This window comes from Notechis scutatus, chromosome 14 (assembly GCF_049901735.1).
Source record: "Notechis scutatus isolate UNSWTSFEM ecotype Mainland chromosome 14, rNotScu1.2, whole genome shotgun sequence".
NCBI lineage: Eukaryota > Metazoa > Chordata > Lepidosauria > Squamata > Elapidae > Notechis > Notechis scutatus.
The window spans coordinates 6527908-6546769 of NC_142022.1; the positions used below are offsets into that span (position 1 = coordinate 6527908).

The following is an 18862-nucleotide window of genomic DNA, read 5'->3' on the forward strand; positions in this document are numbered from 1 at the left end:
TGGCATTCTCTGTCTGCCCCTCCCTCCATTTTTGACAACGTCTACAGATTGTCCGTTGCAGTGAACTTCTCGCACACAATCCCTCTTTTCTTTCGGGGGGTGACGAAGCAAAGGGGCCCCGCCGTGGCTGTCTGAAAAGCTTGGGAAAAGCATCAACAGGGGCCCCATTCATGTCTCCACACACAACCCACCTCCCCAGTCAAAAGAGGCGCCGCTGCCAGAGTGCACGGGAGGTTAGGATGAATCCTTCCCTTGTCCCCGCTGGTTCAAACGGGCTCTGCCGACGGACGTAGAGGGGGGTTGGAATATGCCTTGGCCAGACCAGCGTCCGCTGCAGAGGTCACTCCGAGAGATTTCCAGATATTAAGGACACCCAGTGCTGAGGGGGGGTGGGGAATGAGCTGCTCCCTGCAGGATCAAAGCCAGATCTGTTCAGATGCCTTTCATTCAGGTCCCTCAATCCCTGCAACTTTTTTTTTAAAAAAAATCTGGACTACAACTCCCAGAATTACCCAGGTAGCGTGCTGGCTGGGGAATTCTGGGAGTTGAAGTCCAGGCCTCTTAAAGTTGCGGTGGTTGAAAAACTCTGCTCTCAACTGGTAGGCTGGGCTACAGTTACAACAGTCTGGACTACAACTCCCAGAATTCCCCAGCCTTCACAGGCTGGGGAATTCTGGGAGTTCTAGTCCAGACCTCTTAAAGTTCCTGAGATTAAACTCTGTTCTAACTGGAAGGCTGGACTAGAATTACAACAGTCTGGGCTACAACTCCCAGGGATCCCCCAGGGAATTCTGGGAGTTGAAGTCCAAACCTCTTAAAATCCCCCAGGTTGAGAATATCAGTATATACAGTATATACAGTATATATATATATATGGATCTTGGTTATTCGGGTTTCTCCGCGTAAGATTGGAAGTATCTAGCAACGTTCAATCAGAACACAGCCAAACCCCAACCAATCAGAACACACCCCACCCAATCAGAACACAGCCAAGCCCCCACCCAATCAAGTCACACCCCCACTAGCAGTTAAAAGGAAGAAGCAGCTGCAAGCTCACATCACTCTGAGAAGCACAGAGCTGAAGACAGAAGCCTGAAGATGATGAATGAGACTTCATCGAAACGTTGCCTAGATACTTCCAATCTTACGCGGAGAAAACCGAATAACCAAAGATCCACATACAAATACCCATGAGAACCTCAGAAAACAATATATATATATATATATATATATATATATATATATATATATATATATATATATATATATATATATATATATATATATATATATATATATAGAATACCAGTAAGCCGTTTCCCATCCATCCCCGGGGGACGGGGGTGGGTGGAGGTGGGAAGGCCGCTCGTTTTTATTAATGTATTGCATTTTTTAATTAGACGTTTTGAGGGAACATGATGAATTAGAACGATCAATTAGAAAGGGAAGGAAATGGAACAAAAGAACAGGGCGGATGAATACATGCAAATGAGTAAATGAGGGATTTACAAAAGGAAGTGGAGAGTATAATTTGTCAGGATGGTGTGAATGGATTGGAATAATTGAATATATTGTAACGGTTCACTCTAGGACAGTCGAAGCGAGGCCTAAAATATCAGGACCACGGTCAGCGCTGTATAAATCACAACAGGAAATTGTGAACGGCAATGAATCCCAGCGTACAACTGCTTGCTCTGAGGGACTCTTCAAAGTTACAACAGCGCTGAAAAAAGTGACTTGTGGCTGATCCTCACCCTTATGACTGTCGCAGCCTGCCCACGGTCACGTGATCAAAATTCATATGCTTGGCAACCGACTCGTATTTATGACGGTCGCGGTGTCCCGGGGGGTGGTGGTGGTCACGAGATCTCCTTTTGCGACCTTCTGACCAGCCGGATTCACTTCACCACCTGGTAGCTGGCTTATCAACTACAGGGATTTCACTTGAACAACGGTGGCCAAAAAAGGTCGGAAAAGACTTAACAACTGTCTCGCTTTAACAATAGAAACGTTGGGCTCAAAAGGCAAGGAATATCTATTGGTGGGGGGGAAGGAAGAGAAATCAAATCAAAACAAAATAAAATAAAAACAAATAAAATAAAAATAAATAAAAAATAATAAAATAAAATAAAATAAAATAAAATATAAAATAAATATAATAAAATAAAAAATAATAAAATAAATAAAAATATAAAATAAATATAATAAAATAAATAAAATAATAAAATAAACAAAATAAAATAATAAAATATAATAATATAATATAATAATATAATATAATAATAAAATAAAATAATAAAATTTTTAAAAGGCAGTGGGGACGGAGAGCAGAGAGACCACTACACACACACACACACACACACACACCAAACCAGAAAGAGATTGTGGAATTAAATCATCCACTCGTGCCTGGGCAGCCTCGGCGGCCCTTGCAATGGCCGTGGCCCATCCACGATTTCTCGATGAATAATTGAAACGCTCCGATACATTTATTATCCCTTTAGTGCCAAAGTGGCACAGAAAGACTGGTGGTAATTGAAAAATAGAACACAAATCTCCCGTTGAAAGGCCTGTTTCTTATCGCAGAGTCAACATGTCAGCCCTAATAAACAAGGAGGAGAGGCAAGATGGGGGACCCAGGCCTGGCCGTTGATTTCACCGCTGATTTAGAACCCAGGGCCCGGTTTGCCTTAGTTAGGAGAAATGGGTCCAGTATGGTGCCTTTAAAAAAAAAAAAAAAGGTTTCGGGAGGGTGTGAGGAAGGATAATCATAATAACAGCATTAATTAAAACAAGGAAGGTGAGGTGGGTTTTTTTCCTTCTCTCCCCTCTGGGCTCCTATCGACCCGATCAAACGTCATTTTCTTTGTGTGTGTGTGTGTGTGTGTGTGTGTGTGTTTTCCCCAATTGGCTGGAAAGAGGTTTGGTGCCAAGCGAGATTTTTTTGGCAGGGATTGCAAAACGGGCCCAATTTGAAGCTTGGCGCGGCTTCCCTCCCTCGTGGGCCAGGAGGCGAGCAAATCACTTTGCAAGGATGAGCGAATGGCTTGGGCAACGGACAGGGGGCGAGAAGACCACCCCCCTCTCAATCAAGGCCTTTGGACCTCACAGAATTGGAGGGAGGGGTCTCCAAATCTGGGCCCAGCCTTTGAATGTTTCCTCCCCCCCCCCAGGCAGTGGCAGAGTTGCCCAAAAGGTCCCCTGAATCTGAGAGAAGGGGAGAGGGAGTTTTAAAAAATATATGTGCAGGAGGCGCCGTTTGGAGAAAAAAAAAAAAGAACGCAGGCAGCTGCCCGAAGGATCTGAAATTCAGATTATTTGTATACATCTGCTCCCCTCCTGCGAAAGAGGAGAGGTTGGATAAGCAGGAAACGCCGCCATTTCGAGGGGCTTCGTCTCTAGTTTTCGACATTTCAAACAGGAGAAACACAAGCGGAACAGAGGAAAGACACACGAAAGCCACATATTTTATTTTTGCATTCATCGATGTAAAACCAATAATACAAGATGGGAGGAACCATCGGCGTAGCCACCGCAGATAATAATCACTGGGGCAAACTGCAGCCACCTAACAGGTAGTCCTCAACGTATGACAGTTCATTTAGTGACTGTACAAAGTTACAATGGTACTGAAATAAAGAGACTTCGCACCCCTTTTTCAGAGTTACAATTGTTGCAGCATGTGTTCAAAATTCAGATTGCTTGGCCACTGACTGGTATTTATGACGGTCACAGTGTCCTGGGGTCACGTGATCCCCTTTTACAACCTTTTGACAAGCCAAGTAAATGCTGGATTCCCTTAACAACTGGGTGACTAACTTCACAAACTGTAATGATTGTTCTGACCCGAACCTGGCTCCAAGAGAGCAAACATGAGACAAAGGTAACAGCACAACCTTTTAATGTTTCATTTACGAATCTGGTTCCTTCACGGATAAAAGGCTGCTTCCAACGAATTAGCTCCAATAAGAAAGAGCCTTGCCAAGTTTTTGCAAGGCTGCCAAGAACACCAGATAAAGTTGATTTAAACAATAAATCGAAGAGTCTCCAAACACCAACTCAGATATCCCTAACGTCCACAAGGCTTGAGTGTAAAAACTTATTTGCTTCCTGCAAAGAACTCCGGTTTCTCAGCTGGCTTTTATCTTCTCAGGGCGGGGCCATTACCTTGCAGCCTTACTCCCGAGTCGCCCGTGCTGCTGCAGCTGCTCTTTCCTTCGAGCAGCCCTGCACACACACGCACTTGGCACAGGCTCCTCGGGGGCCTCTTCCTCACTGCTGCCAGCCTCCACAATCTCCGAAGGCAGCACTCCACTCCCTGATGGTCCGTTGCCAGCAAACCGCAACATTGATTCACTTAACAACTTCGCCAGAAAGGTGGCAAAACGGGACAAAATTCACTGAACAACCATATCGCTAACAACCGCAGTGATTTCCTTAACAACGGTGGCGGGACAGGTCGTCAAATGGAGCAAGACTCACTTAACCAATGCCTCGCTTAACAACAGAAATTTTGGGCTCCGTTGTGAACGTAAACGGAGGACTGCCCGCAGAGCTTTTTGAGGCTTTTGAGCAATTTAGCATATTTTCTAAGGAAAGGAATTGGGGGTTATTTTGGTCCTGAAAAATAAAAAAATCCCACCTCCCCAGACACCCACATTTCAAACTCTAGGGAAAGAACATGATGGAGCAGAAATTCTTAAAGGAATTGATGATTTCCTCCCCCCCAAGAGGCAGCACTGGGTGCCGAGGGAAAGGCTTAAAAATCTGGTATAAAAAGCAAAGGGAAGGAGAAAGGAATTCCTTTCTAGCTGCTGTGAGCACCTCCTTCCAGCCTGAAGGAGGATTGTTTGCAGAAGGAGGGACACGATGAGAGCTTGTCCAACAGGCAGACAAGCCGCCATCCAGCAGGGATTCGTCCCTTTTCCTCGGTTTCAAACACACCTCGAAGAAGAGCGAGCGAGTTAATTAAGACCAGATCTGGAATACTGCATCCAGTTTTGGTCCCCACGTTACAAAAAAAAAAGACACCGAGATTTTTGGGGAAAGTGCAGAGAAGAGCAACTAAGGTGATGAAAGGCCTGGAGACTAAAACACACGAAGAATGGTTGCAGGAATTGGGTTTGACTGGTCTACAGAAAAGAAGGACTATTGGGGATGTGATAGCAGCCTTCCAGTATTTGAGGGGCTGCCCCAAAGAGGAGAATGGACAACTTCTTTTCCAAAGCACCAGAAAGCAAGACAAGAAGCAATGGACGGAAACTAACCAAGGACAGAAGCAACCTGGAATTAAGGAGAAATTCCCCGACAGTGAGGACAATTAACCAGTGGAACTGCTTGCCACCAGAAGTTGTGGGGGCTCCATCACTGGAGGATTTCAAGAAGGGACTAGACAGTCACTTGTTTGAAATGGTAGAGGGTCGCCCACTTGAGCAGGGGGTTGGACTAGAAGACCTCCAAGGTCCCTTCCAACTCTATTCTGATTGATGGTTAAGTTGACAAGATGCAGAATTGCACATCCCAATTTTTTTAAAAAAACAAAACAATAAAAATTGCTCCTTTCCTTGCTTCCTGTATGCCTGCTTTCCTGCTTACCTTCTTCCATCACTCCCTCCTTCTTCCTTTCCTTTCCTTTCTCTTTTCTCTCCTTCTCTTTCTCTTTCTTTCCCCTTCCTTCCTTCCTTTCCTTTCCTTTCTCTTTTCTCTCCTTCTCTTTCTCTTTCTTTCTTCTTCCTTCCTTCCTTCCTTCCTTTCCTTCCTTCCCTTCCCTTTCTCTTTTCTCTTCTTCTCTTTCTCTTTCTTTCCCCTTCCTTCCTTCCTTTCCTTTCCTTTCTCTTTTCTCTCCTTCTCTTTCTCTTTCTTTCCTATTCCTTCCTTCCTTCCTTTCTCTTTCTCTCCTTCTCTTTCTTCCTTCCTTCTTTCACTTCACTTCCTTCCTTCCTTCCTTCCTTCCTTCCTTCCTTCCTTCCTTCCTTCCTTCCTTCCTTCCTTCCTTCCTTCCTTCCTTCCTCTCTTCCTTTCCTTTCCCCTTTCCCTTTTCCTGGGAATCCGGCACATTTAAACTTAAGCTTGTACATTGCATGACCTCTGTAGACGCCATACAGTAAATAAATAAAATGAAAACGGGCACAAATGATTGATTGCAACGACAGGGTAAAAATCCAGCTTTTCTCTACCTTACCTTGAACATAATGTTGGTTGTTGTTTTTTTTAAAGGAAACTATCCTTTGACATCTTGTGTAAGCAGCTTTTGGGGGGATCAGGAAGAGGAAGCTAGGGGAGGCTTCCCTGATTGACACTTTGTTGTTTTCTTCATTAGCTCAGCCCGACAGAGATTTATGGGGTTTTTTTACGAATAGCCCAGTTCCGAGGTCCAGCTTTTTAACACCACGCCGAGATTTATGGCACTTAGTCGCAGGAGAGTGCATTAGCGGAAGGGCATCCATCTCGTCCCCCTCAAGCAAAACGCTCAGTCTCTTTCTTCCTCTCTTTTTAATTTGATTGCAAAACAACTTTTAAAGGCAGTCGGAAATAATAATTTAAAAAAAAAGAAACTTAAAGTAATGGACTGAAATTGTAGTTCTGGACAAGGACACCGGCGAAGTGGCAGCTGAATGGGTACGGGTGGAAAGGGAGGAGGAGGAGGAGGATGAAGAGGGGAGAAAGGAGGACCTGTCAAGCTTGATCTCCAGTCTATCCGCCAATCTTGGCTTTCAAAAGCTGAAAAGGATGGAGAGAGAATTCGCCCGGTTCAATCTCACAAATGGTCTCTTCGGCTGAGCTTTTGTTTGTTATATGAAATTTGGAGGGGACGGTGAAATGCCTTTTCCTGAGAGGTTTAGTCCCGTAAATGAAATTTAAAAAAAGGATTTACAAAAATTGCTTTAGGGGTGGGGCCGGTGGCTGCAAAGACACGTACTTTGCAATTATTATTATTATTATTTTCCATTTCACTTGCGGATAAAATGACGTAGCTGAAAAAGCAAAGATATGTAATGCCCAGCATTATTGCTAGGAGTGTGCAATGAATATCGGCCATCAGAAGCAAGAAGCACACAGGCTACAGGGAGTCCTCGACATACAACCACTCGCTAAAGACTGTCTGAAGTCACATGGGCACTGAAAAACGTGACTTAGGACCAGTCCTTGGACGTACGACCATTAGAGCCTCCGTATGGTCATGGGAGCAAAATTCAGGGGCTCGGTTTGAATTGAGGGCTGTTGCAGCCTCCTGGGGTCACATGACGGCCATCTGTGACCTTCCCAGCCAGCAAACTCAATGGGGGGAAGTTGGATGCGCTTAATGACTGCACGATCCGCTTAACAACTGCAGTGACTCGCTTAACAACCCTGGCAGAAAAAGGCTGTAAAATCAAGCTCGACTCACCGAATAGCTGCTTCCTTTTAGCAATGGAAACTCTGGTCCCAATTGTGGTTGTATGTTGAGGACTAGCTGTAGCGACAGACAGGCAAAAATTTCACTGCACTAAATGTTGTAATTTTTTTTTTTTTTTTTGACCTTGTTGGTTTGGGTTTTTCTGCCACGGCTGCTTTATTTGCAGAAGTAAATTTTGCTGCTTTTGCAAACTATTTTTGTTTTTGTTTTAATCATCTAACACCCCCCCGTCCCCCCGTCCCCCGGCTTCCCAGATTACACCCACCCACACACCCACGTGTTTGGGGGGGCCGTCTCCTTCAGAAAAACAACCCCCTTCTTTCCCAAGCCAAGCCAAATCTTTAGGGACGCTCAGCTTCCAGGTGTTCAGGCAACATCTGGAGGGTGCCTCTGTCCAGATGTGCTTCGACAGGAGCATTTTTCAGGAGAGCTATTTTTAGTCCCTCTGGGAGCCATGAAAGAGAGACTCCCAGTTGTCAGGATGACTGTTTTCGGTGGCATCAATCTTAACCAGGTTTTAAGTGAGTCTCGTCACATCTCAGGCAGGCGGGGAGATATGTGTGTCCTCTTCGAGATGGAGAAAGTGATTTCAATCCTTCTGGGGGTTTCTTTTGGGTTTTATCTCCTTCCTTCCTTCCTTCCTTCTTCCCTCAGTCCCTTTTTCTTTCTTTCTTTCTTTCTTTCTTTCTTTCTTTCTTTCTTTCTTTCTTTCTTTCTTTCTTTTTTCCCCCCGTCCTTCATTCCCCATCCCTTCCCCATCCCTCACTCCCTCCCCCTTCCTTCTGTTTTCCTTTCCTCCCTCCTCTTCTTCCTCCTCCCTCCTTCCCTCCCTCAGAGTCCCTTTCTTTTTCTTTCTTTTTCCTCCCTTCCTTCCTCCCTTCCCCATCCCTCCCTCCCTCTTCCTTCTGCTTTCCTTTCCTCCCTCCTCTTCCTCCTCCTCCCCTCCCTCCCTCCCTCAGTCCCTTTCTTTCTTTCTCTTTCTTTCTCTTCTCTTCTCTTCTCTTCTCTTTCTCTTTCTCTTTCTCTTCTCTTCTCTTCTCTTCTCTTCTCTTCTCTTCTCTCCTCTTTCCTCTCCTCTCTCTCTCCTCTCCTCTCCTCTCCCTTTCTTTCTTTCTTTCTTTCTTTCTTTCTTTCTTTCTTTCTTTCTTTCTTTCTTTCTTTCTTTCTTTCTTTCTTTCTTTCTTTCTTTCTTTCTTTCTTTCTTTCTTTCTTTCTTTCTTTTTCCTTCCTTCCTTCCTCCCTCCCCCTTCCCTCCCTCCCTCCCTCTCTCCCCCTTCCTTCCGTCTGTTTTCCTTTCCTTGGCCAGAATTCATGCTGGGGATTGACTGACCGACTGACCGACTAAATTTGTTTGCTGCCCATCTCGCCCCAAGGCCACTCAGTCAAGGATTGAAGTTTCCACCAGCCAGCACAGAGGCTGGTTCAAATCCCAGCCTCTTTTGCTCAAACACCTTGAGGACTACACGCTTAGGAAAATCCATTTTTTCCAAGCGGGAAGGCTATGGAAAGGCAGAACTCTTTAGCCAGGCCTCCTGCATGATTCTCTCGGTCAATTCCTCCCCATAAGAAGGCCATCCTGGCTAGCTGGGGGGAGGAGGAAAGGGGAGGGGCGAAAGAAGGGTCACTGCTAAGTTTGCAGCATCAGGGTTTATTTGCAACCCGGGAGCACAAGTTAATGGATGGGAGAATAAATCCCAACCCCTTGGACCTTGTTTATCAACGTGCAAAAAAAAAAAAAAAAAGAGGAAAAAAAGGCTTGACAAGTTCGGAGTTTTAACGAGTGAAACCGAATGGGATCACCCGGGTTCAGACATAAATAAGAGACCCATTAATGCTGGCAAGGAGGTTGCTGGGAGGGGGCAGCCTTGGGGAAGTGGGGGAGGGAAGGGAGGGAGGGCTTTGTTTGCTAGACCCCTTCATCTCTTTGGCTTGCTGGCAGGCTCGATTGCAAGGCTGGCTTTGCAAAGATTTGGACTCAGCAAAGGCTGGGCTGCATTCTTTAATGTGTGTGTGGGGGGGGGCGGTTTGCAGAATTGTAAGCAGCCCCTTCGTTGTTGCAAGTTGTAGTGTTACCCAAGTTAGGTGTGCAAGAGAAGCACCAAGCTCAAAGAACACCGAGGACCCCACAGTCGTCGTTCTCCTCCTCTTCTTGCAAAGCCCCTTCCCTTCTAGCACTGATGACGTTCCCTAGTTGGGCCATGAAACGTCTGCAAGAAAACCACCAAGCTCAGAGAGCACTAAGGGCCATGTAGTCCTTCTCCTTCTCCTCCTCCTCCTCCACCTCCTCCTCCTCTTCCTTCTCCACCTCCTCCTTCCTCCTCTTCCTCCTCTCTGCAACCCCCTGTCCCTTCTAGCACTGATGACGTTCCCTAGTTGGGCCATGAAATGTCTGCAAGAAAACCACCAAGCTCAGAGAGCACTAAGGAACTCACAGTCCTCCTCCTCCTCCTCCTCCTCCTCCTCCTCCCTGCAACCTCCCCTTTCTCCTAATACTGATAATGTTCCCTAGTTGGGTCATCAAATGTCTGCAAGAAAACCGCCAAGTTGAGAGGGCACCAAGGAGCCCACAGTTGTCATTGTCTTCCTCCTCTTCCTCTCCACAAAACCCATTCCCTTCTGGCCCTGATTATGTTACCTAGTTGGGTCTTGAAACGTCTGCGAGACTCAGGGAGCGCCAAGGGTCTCACCGCCGTTCACAAACACGGGTTGTCCTTGACTTACAGCCACAGCCCAACATTGCCACTGCTTAAGCGAGACGTTTGTTAACCGAGCTTTGCTCCATCGTACGACCTTCCGTGCCACCCTTGTGAACTGCATTGCTGCAGTTGTTAAGTTAAGGGGGCACGGTTGTTAAGTGAATCGGGCTTCCCTCATTGACTTCGCTCATCAGAAGGTCCCAAAAGGGGACCACGTGACCCGGGGACACTGCGACCGTCATAAGTACGAGTCCATTGCCTCTGAATGTTGATCACGAGACCGTCAGGGATACTGCAACGGTTGTTAAGTGGGGAAAACGGCCTTCAGTCCCTTTTTTCAGTGCTGTTGTAATTTCGAACAGTCACTAAATGAACGGTTGTAAGGCGAGGACTAATTTGTATCCTCTCACGGCTGCTTGCATAATCACTGGCTATCGGAAGAGGCTGCCCCGTGTTGCTCTGTAGGAGTAACCGGTCTCGCCTGAACTTTTCTACTAAACATTCTTGAAAATGAGGGCAGGTGGGGGGGGGGAAGGGGAGGGGGGATTTCCCCCCCCACCTTTCATAGAGGGGTGGGAGACTTAATTTCTTTCTAGCCCAAGTGAGCTTCAAATATGCTTATTTATAAATCCATGCCGTGGCATTTAAGAACTAAGCCGCAGATTAAAAGAAGAAGAGGAAGAAAAAAAATGACAGGAAAGCTTGCGTCGGTTAAAATACATTTTTTCCCTCCCCTCCGAGCACGTTTCTCGCATACGTGTTTGTATGCCTCTTGTCCTAAAAATGTGCTTGGTTTTTTTTGTTTGTTTTTTACATCCACATTTTCTGGCCGCCAAGAACGGCGGTGAAAAATTTGGAGAAGGACCCAAAGAGAAAACTGGTTAAATGGAAAGCAAGCCGGTTTGCTTAAAAAAAGACCGAGATTTCCCTTCTCCGTCACAAGCCGGCATGTATCCCTGTTCAACCATCATTACAAGAAATGGCTGCATTTCACTGCCAAATAAAAAGATGGAAATACCTGATGATTATAGTCCTTAAAAGATTGGTTGGTTTTTTCTCTCTCTTTTTTTTTTTTGGCAATGTTTAAAAGGAAGGCAAAATACAGCTGCAGCCACACTTGGTTTATTTTCTGTTACTTACTTCATTTTTATTTTTGGTGGGCAGCGAAGAACGCTGGCTTTTATTCAGGGAGGCTTTCGATCCTGATGTTTCCTGATGCTTTCTGTTCTTGTTCAGGGGCCAGTAAACAAATTTAGGGCACAAACAAATAACACCAGGACCTACAAGAGGTGGAAATCCAACAAGTCGGTTGACAAGATATGTGAGGAATATTCGCTTGAGTGTGTTGGATTTGGGCAGCTTGAAAAGAATCTCTCATGCAGCACAGAAAGCTTTAAGACTAGGCAGGAGACAGGGATGGTGATAGCTAAATCCCAAGAGACTCTTTGGTCCTCCAATATGTGTCGGCCTTGCGGGAGACACCAGACAGAAATCGCAACCGGATAAATTTAATTCTCTTTTATGGTAAAGCTAGCTTGACAGAGTCTGGCCGGTTTGAAAGTACAATTCTCCTGCTGTCAATATTTACAGGCTGAGAAACTTAGAGGAGGCCCATTGTGAGCCTCTTGCCTTGCCCGCTAGAGGTAGCCCTCGAATTACGACCAAGATGGAGCCCCAAATTTCCCACGCTAAGTGAGAGAGTGGTGAGTTTTGCCCCATTTCACGACTTTTCTTGCCACAAGGAATCACTGCAGTTGTTGGCTTCATTTAGGTTAATGCCGGTGTGATGACCCGGAGTGTAACACTAATGTAATAAAATCCAAAATGTAAATAAATGCCCTTTAATGCCTCCAACTTGGCCCCACTGTTCAATAGTTCTCGGCTGGAGATTAAACTTATTCAAAAATAGTCTTCAAAAGAAAGCAATATAGTCTGAACTTAATGAGCAGATGGAGGTGAAATAAAACACTAAAACAAACTATAATGAAGGAATTTCCACAACGGACCAGGATAAGTAATTACCAACTTCAAGGAGATAACAAGGCACAGTCTGTTGGAAGGACGCCAACCAAACCCTGTGTTTTAACCGTCTCTCTTATATACTATTCTCCACAGCTACAACCAATGAGGGGGATCATGGCCACTTCCTCTCTCGTAAGCCAAGTTGTTTCCTTTTCTGGTCTCTTGTTTAGGATTGAACAATGAGGCTTTAAGGATGTGTTTATAGAGAAGAGAAGTGATATGGGAAAAAGAAAACATTAAGAGAAAGTGATAAATTACTAAAATTGTTTATATTTGTTGAGATGAAAGGAAAAGTCATTTCTTTATACATTTCTTTTTCTCTTTTACTATACGCGAAAGTTTGTTTTCTATTCTGCCAACCATCTGACTGATCGACCAATTTCATTTTTTTAATGGCCTCGCTAAATCGATGATGTAAATGAACTGCTATCACAAGCATTTTTGGGATTTCTGGGATAAATTTTCACTCAGAATTTCTGTCTCTCCCTAAGAAGCAGAATAGAAATGTGATAACAAGAGGCCTCCTAAGGCTGCATCCCAGGAAAATAACCAGAGCAAACAGCGATACGGTTCACAAGAATTGCTAAAATGCAGATTTCCCCAAGCAGTGGTTTATGGAAGAATCCACCACCAGCTGAATTTAGAAAACAATCCATAAATTCTTAAACTAGAAATCACAGGGAAGAGAATAACAGAGTTGGAAGGGACCTTGGAGGTCCTTCTAGCCCAACCCCCTACACCATTTCAAGCAAATGGCTGTCCAATCTCCTCTTAAAATCCTCCAGCAATGGAAGTTCACATAAACACATAAACGTTCACATAACATGCAAGAAAAACACATTCCCACAACATGCACAGTTCCAAAAACATTCTTTTCAGGAATGTGAAGAGAGGCAGAGTTTCATGGCAGATGGTTTCGATTCTCCCCACCGCATCCCCCCAAAAAGAGAAATAAATGCAGGACTGGCTTTGCAATGGCTATTATTCACTAAGGCAACGACATGAGGGCAAAGTTAATATGAGTTCTTGAGTGGCCGACACCGAAAGAAACCACAGGACGTTGAGAAAGAGTCACTTTAGCAGCAAGGGAGGGGGCACTAGCTACTTTTGATTTTAAAAAATGAAAGAAATAAAACAGAACGAAGCAAAGAAGGGAAGGGGATAAAGTGAAAGTGAAAGAAGTGAAAGTAAAAGTGGAAGTAAAAGTGAAAGGTGAAAGTGAAACCGAGGGTGAAGGCGGAGATGAAGGAGAAGCTGAAGGCGGAAGTGAAGTGAAAGTGAAAGGAAAGGTGAAAGTGAAATTATGTGAAAGTGAAACCTACAGTGAAGTCAGGTGAAAGTGAACGAAGGTGGAAGTGAAATTTGGTGAAAGCGTGAACGAAGGTGAAGGTGAAGGCAGAAGTGAAGTTAGGTGAAAGCGAAAGCTATGTTGAGTGAAAGTGAACGTAAAAGAGAAAGAAGGGGGAAGTGAAGTAAGGTGGAAGCGAAAGTGAAAGCCAAGGTGAACGTGGAAGTGAAATAAGGTAAAGTAAAAGGTGCAACAGGCCTCTGGAAGTGATTGGACTCTGGTTCCCATCACGGCCAGCAATCAAAGAGGATGGGTTGTGTAGTCTCACAAATTCTGGATGGCCATAGGGATCAGGTCAGCTGGCAGGGAACATCTGCTTTTGTCACAGCTGGGCAAGATGTGAACTAGATCCAATCCAGCTGGGCCTTCTTTACACCCCAAACATCTGCTGGGCCAGCCACCTGCCGTGCGCCCGGATCCTATTTTCCTTCCCTTCCCTTCCCTTCTCAATCAGCCAAGATATTAATTGCAAAGTTGTGGAGGAGGAAAAAAAAAAATCTATCAATTAGAAAACTTACCGCCGCCGCCTCCCAGCAGGGAACTGTTAGCTAAAAGGAAAACAGAGAGAAAAAAAGAGGTTGTTAAATTGCTGTATGGTTAGGAGCTATTTTGGTTGATTCACATGCTCAAGAGTTATTGCACAATTTTACAATCTACAACCTGTCCCTGACTGGACCCACAACCTGAAAGGAGCATCCAGAAATTGGGATTTTGGTTTATCCCCTGAGTCCTATTCAGGGCCAGGAATAGTCCAGAACCACAAATCCTAATGGACTGATATAGTTTTTATAATAATAAAATATAATATAATAAATATAATATAATAAATTAATATAATATAATATAATATAATATAATATAATATAATATATAATATAATATAATATAATATAATATAATATAATATAATATAATATAATATATATAATAATATAATATAATATAATAATAATAATATAATATAATATAATATAATATAATATAATATAATATAATATAATAATAATATAATATAATATAATATAATATAATATAATATATAATATAATATAATATAATATAATATAATATAATATATATAATATAATATATAATAATATAATATAATATAAAATATAAATAATATATAATTAATATAATATAATATAATTAATATAATGTAATATAATGTAATGTAATGTAATGTAATGTAATATAATATAATTAATATAATATAATTAATATAATATAATATTATTATTTATATTGTCATGCCCTTGTCGGAATCTGACTTGGAGGAGGAACCCGAACAGACGACAGGGAGTGGGAGTGTGGCTCTGTTGACTGTGGAAGAAACTGGGGAAGGGCAAAGTCCAGCTGGGCAGAGCAGGGAAGAGGTAGAACAAGGGAGAGGGAATTCAGAGGAAGATCCAGGCCCACCCCTTCTTCATCCTAGGGCATGCAGGGAGGAACAGAGAAGGAAGCAAGGTGGGTTGTGTGGCTTATGGGGGAGGAAAAGGCCCTGATTCCCTTCATTAGTCGCAGCTAGAAACACAGTGTATAAAAAAAGGCAAGCTGCACACAGCAAGTTGTTGGGAGCAAATGTGACTTTATCCTGTGTTGTTGTGGCTTATCTTCCCAACTGTGTGAGTTTTGCCGTGCTTTCAAGTCTGAAATTCCTGCTCCTGCCCTGCCAAACTAGTTTTCTTCAGTTTGCTTTGTTTGGATTTTAAGTTACAGTTTGTGTGTGCCTTGTTTTGGACTGAAGTTTCTACAGTCAAAGGCTGTTCCTGGGAGAGTTTTTCTCCAGCCCGAAGGTAACCAGGACATTGGGGAAAAAATTGGAGCTAATAAAGGGACTCTTCTTGTTTATCTGACTGTGTTGCCTTTGTGCTACGCTCCTTTGGGTCATCACATATATATATAGGCAGCTTAGATTTTAAAACTATGCAGGGAGTCTTTGACAATTATTTTGTTTGGTGACCGTTTCAAGTTTCAACAGCATTGGAAAAAGTGACTTATGACCGTTTTTCACACTCAGATCACAGTCACGTGATCAAAATTCAGACCTTTGGCAACTGACTCATATTTATGACAGTCGCAGCGTCCCCTGGGAGTCACACGATCTTCCTTTCTGACGAGCCAAGTCAATGGGGAAGCCAGATTCACTGAGCAACTTTGTGACTAACTTAACATCTGCCGTGAGTCACTTTTTTTTAAAGCACCGCTGCAACTTTGAACGGTCATTAAACGAACTGTGGTACGTCAAGGACTACCTGGCTAATCGTAACTTTAGGGGGGGAAGGGAAAGGAAGAATATAAAATTGCCGAAGGAACTTGCAGCCTCTTGCTAAAAAAACAAACAAACCACCAACCTCTCCTGATTATCCCACACATTTTTGCAAAATGCTCTCAGCCGCTCAAAGAACCTTTTGCTGTTTTTTTTTTTTGCTGCAGAAGATTAGCATAGCTACATTTTTAGAAACAGCCAGCAAAGCAACTGGGGTCGATATTGTCCAATTAACACAGAGGGATTTAATTCTGAGCAGAAATCTACGTGCCCAACTGCACTGTTATTCTGTGGTTTCATTTATGGGGATCTCCCCCCCCTCACACACACACTTTCTTTATTTTTCTGCATTTGACTTGCTTAGCTGGGTTTTGTTTTGTTTTTTTCCATGCTTGGGATGAAAGGCTAGTTATTAAATAAATCCTTATTTTTCCCCGAAAGCTGAATCTTGAGGGATCCCAAGTTAAATGAAACGGTACGTCCGATCTACAGCGGGTCATGGACTTAGGATGGCCTTTGGGACTAGGATTTCTATTGTAATTGAAAGTGCGATTGTTAAGTGAGCGGCAACCATTTGTATAACCCCTTTTTTTTGGTCCACAGAGGTTAGAAGAACCACTGCAGTTGCTGGCTGGGGAAATCTGGGAGTTGAAGTCCACAAGTCTCAAAATGGCCTAGTTTGGAGACCCCTGCGCTAAGATATATCCTGCTACTATCGTATGCTTTCGTTCGCTACGAAACTACCCAGCATCCACCGGTATTCATCTGGCTAGCGTCCTGTCAGTGTGTGAGAGAGAGGTGAGGGCTGTTTGGAAACTGAAAGAGTATTTGCTGTGTGAGCAAGAAGGAGAGAAGCAAGAAGCCTGGGTGTGGCTTAGCCCAACAGTTCTGTACTAAAGCAGCTTGTTGCTGTGAAACTGAAACTGAACCTCCTCTCCTCTGCTTGTGTTTTGCATTTGGAAGAGATTTCTTTCCAGGTGGGGAGGGGGAGTAGAGCTCCTTAGCATCAGAGCGTGTTAATAATAATAATAATAATATAGGAAATACTAATAGCTCTGATGGTCATTTGGAAAAATCCTTTCTTAGTGAGCATCTAGAAGCCAAGAGGAACCTACGGGCCAAATTTCAAGTTTTGTACGATTCTGGAGATTTTGTGATGATGCCTGAGTGGCCTTTCGCTTTTATATATATATGGATATGGCTCAATGTTGTGAAAACACGGCCATTCGTGGGCCCAGGCTGATCAATGCCTCTGGTGCAGCTTTTAAGAGTGGCACCCATTTCCCACTCAGTTACATCCCTGCCCCCCCCCAAAAAGCTGGCAATCACAGCCTCCCCGTGCCCATCCGTGCCCTAGCGCTTTGCACCTGTTTCAGGAGGTTGCCTTGGCAACAGGAGCATGCATGTAAGGATGCGCTCACCTCGGAAACACCCACCGCGGAATGGGTCCCAGGCGCCCTGGGAAATCAGCCAGCTGCTCCCAGAGGCTGAACTGAGAGAAGGGAGTTTGTGTGAAAGGGACAGAAACCCTGGCAGACACCCCCACCCACCCCCAAGACAGGGAGGGTGAGGAGGGGCTCTTACTCAGCCAGGCTGCAGGCAAGGGTGGGCTGGCATTAACTGCTGCAGGGCAGCAGGGGAGATAGAGAGACAGATGATAGGTGGATTAGACAGATATAGATATAGGTAGGGTAGATGACAGGTGGATGGATGGATGGATGGATGGATGGATAGAGATATACAAAGATATCCTATATCTTCATCCATCTATCTATCTATCCATCCATCCATCCATCCCACCATCCATCCATCCATCTATCCCATCATCCATCCATCCATCTATCCCATTATCCATCCATCCATCTATCCCATTATCCATCCATCCCATTATCCATCCATCCATCTATCCCATTATCCATCCATCCATCTATCCCATTATCCATCCATCCATCTATCCCACCATCCACCCATTCATCCCTCCATCCATCCACCCATCCATCTATCCAATTATCCATCTATCCCATTATCCATCCATCCATCTATCCCACCATCCACCCATTCATCCATCCATCCCTCCATCCCACCATCCATCCATCCATCTATCCCATTATCCATCCATCCCATCCATCCATCCATCTATCCCATTATCCATCCATCCATCTATCCCATTATCCATCCATCCATCTCCATCCCACCATCCACCCATTCATCCATCCATCCACCCACCCATCCATCCATTTTGATGGCTAGAGGGATGGAAGGATGGATTAAAATGTAGGATGGGTGGATGGATATGACTACTTTTAATCTTTTAAAATGGCTTTTTAAAAAATCTGAAAAGGGGTCTACACTGAAGCTTTGCCCTGCCAGTCACCCGTGTCCTGTTATTCAAAGATGGAGTGAATGTGAGACTTTTTATCCAGGAAACCGAAGATCCCGCTATTCTCCCTGCAGGTCCTACTATCAGGAGTAGGGATTGCTCCCACTGAGAGTTTGTCCCTCCTATTTCACTCTGGAGGATCCCTTGTTTGGGGTGCTGGCTTTGTCCCCCACCCCTTCCAAATACTACAGCCTTCCAGCCTTGAGTGGCCACCTGGTCTTCGGTGCTCCTGCACCTAAGTTTGCATTCCCTGCTTGAGCAGAGGTTGGACTAGTTGACCTCCAAGGTCCTTTCCAGCTCTATTCTACTCTAAATTCCCCCACCAAAGGCGGTCAGGGTGTTTTGTTAACTGCCACCGTCCCCAGTGTCACTGCAACCATCATAAATACATGCCAGTTGCCAGGAGTTTTGATCAGGTGATTGCAGGGGCCACCGGTTACTTTTTTCAGTGTGTCGTCGTAACTTCGAACGTTCCCCTAAACGTGGGTTTTAAGGCTGAGGAGGACTCGGTACCGCAAACCCTGCAACTCTCCTCGGCAGGAATATCAATAAGGGAGAGGAATCTGACATGGCTGAAAGCTACCAGGCTCCGCAGCGTTATCCATATTGTTTTATTTTTAAAATATGTAGATGTTGCATTTCTCCATAGCACCCCCCGCTCCCAAGCATCTTGTAATCTGGTGTGTGGGGGGCGGACGGGGGGTGTGTGGGGGAAGGAAAGGGAGGAATAAAATAAAACTACACTCATAAA

At 44.3% G+C, this 18862-nt stretch overlaps 1 protein-coding gene across 11 annotated transcripts in view; it reads right to left on the reverse strand.

The window, feature by feature from the left end:
- Window positions 1–18862, reverse strand: part of MACROD1 (mono-ADP ribosylhydrolase 1) — a 202398-nt gene that overhangs the window by 36956 nt on the left and 146580 nt on the right. For 6 of the 11 annotated variants that reach the window (XM_087943196.1, XM_087943190.1, XM_087943191.1 and 3 more), the window contains exon 4: window positions 13981–14010. The exons of the other annotated variants lie outside the window; for them this stretch is intronic. In XM_087943196.1, the coding sequence (XP_087799322.1) occupies window positions 13981–14010 (30 nt within the window). The remainder of the gene's footprint in view (window positions 1–13980; window positions 14011–18862) is intronic. 11 annotated transcript variants of the gene reach the window in all.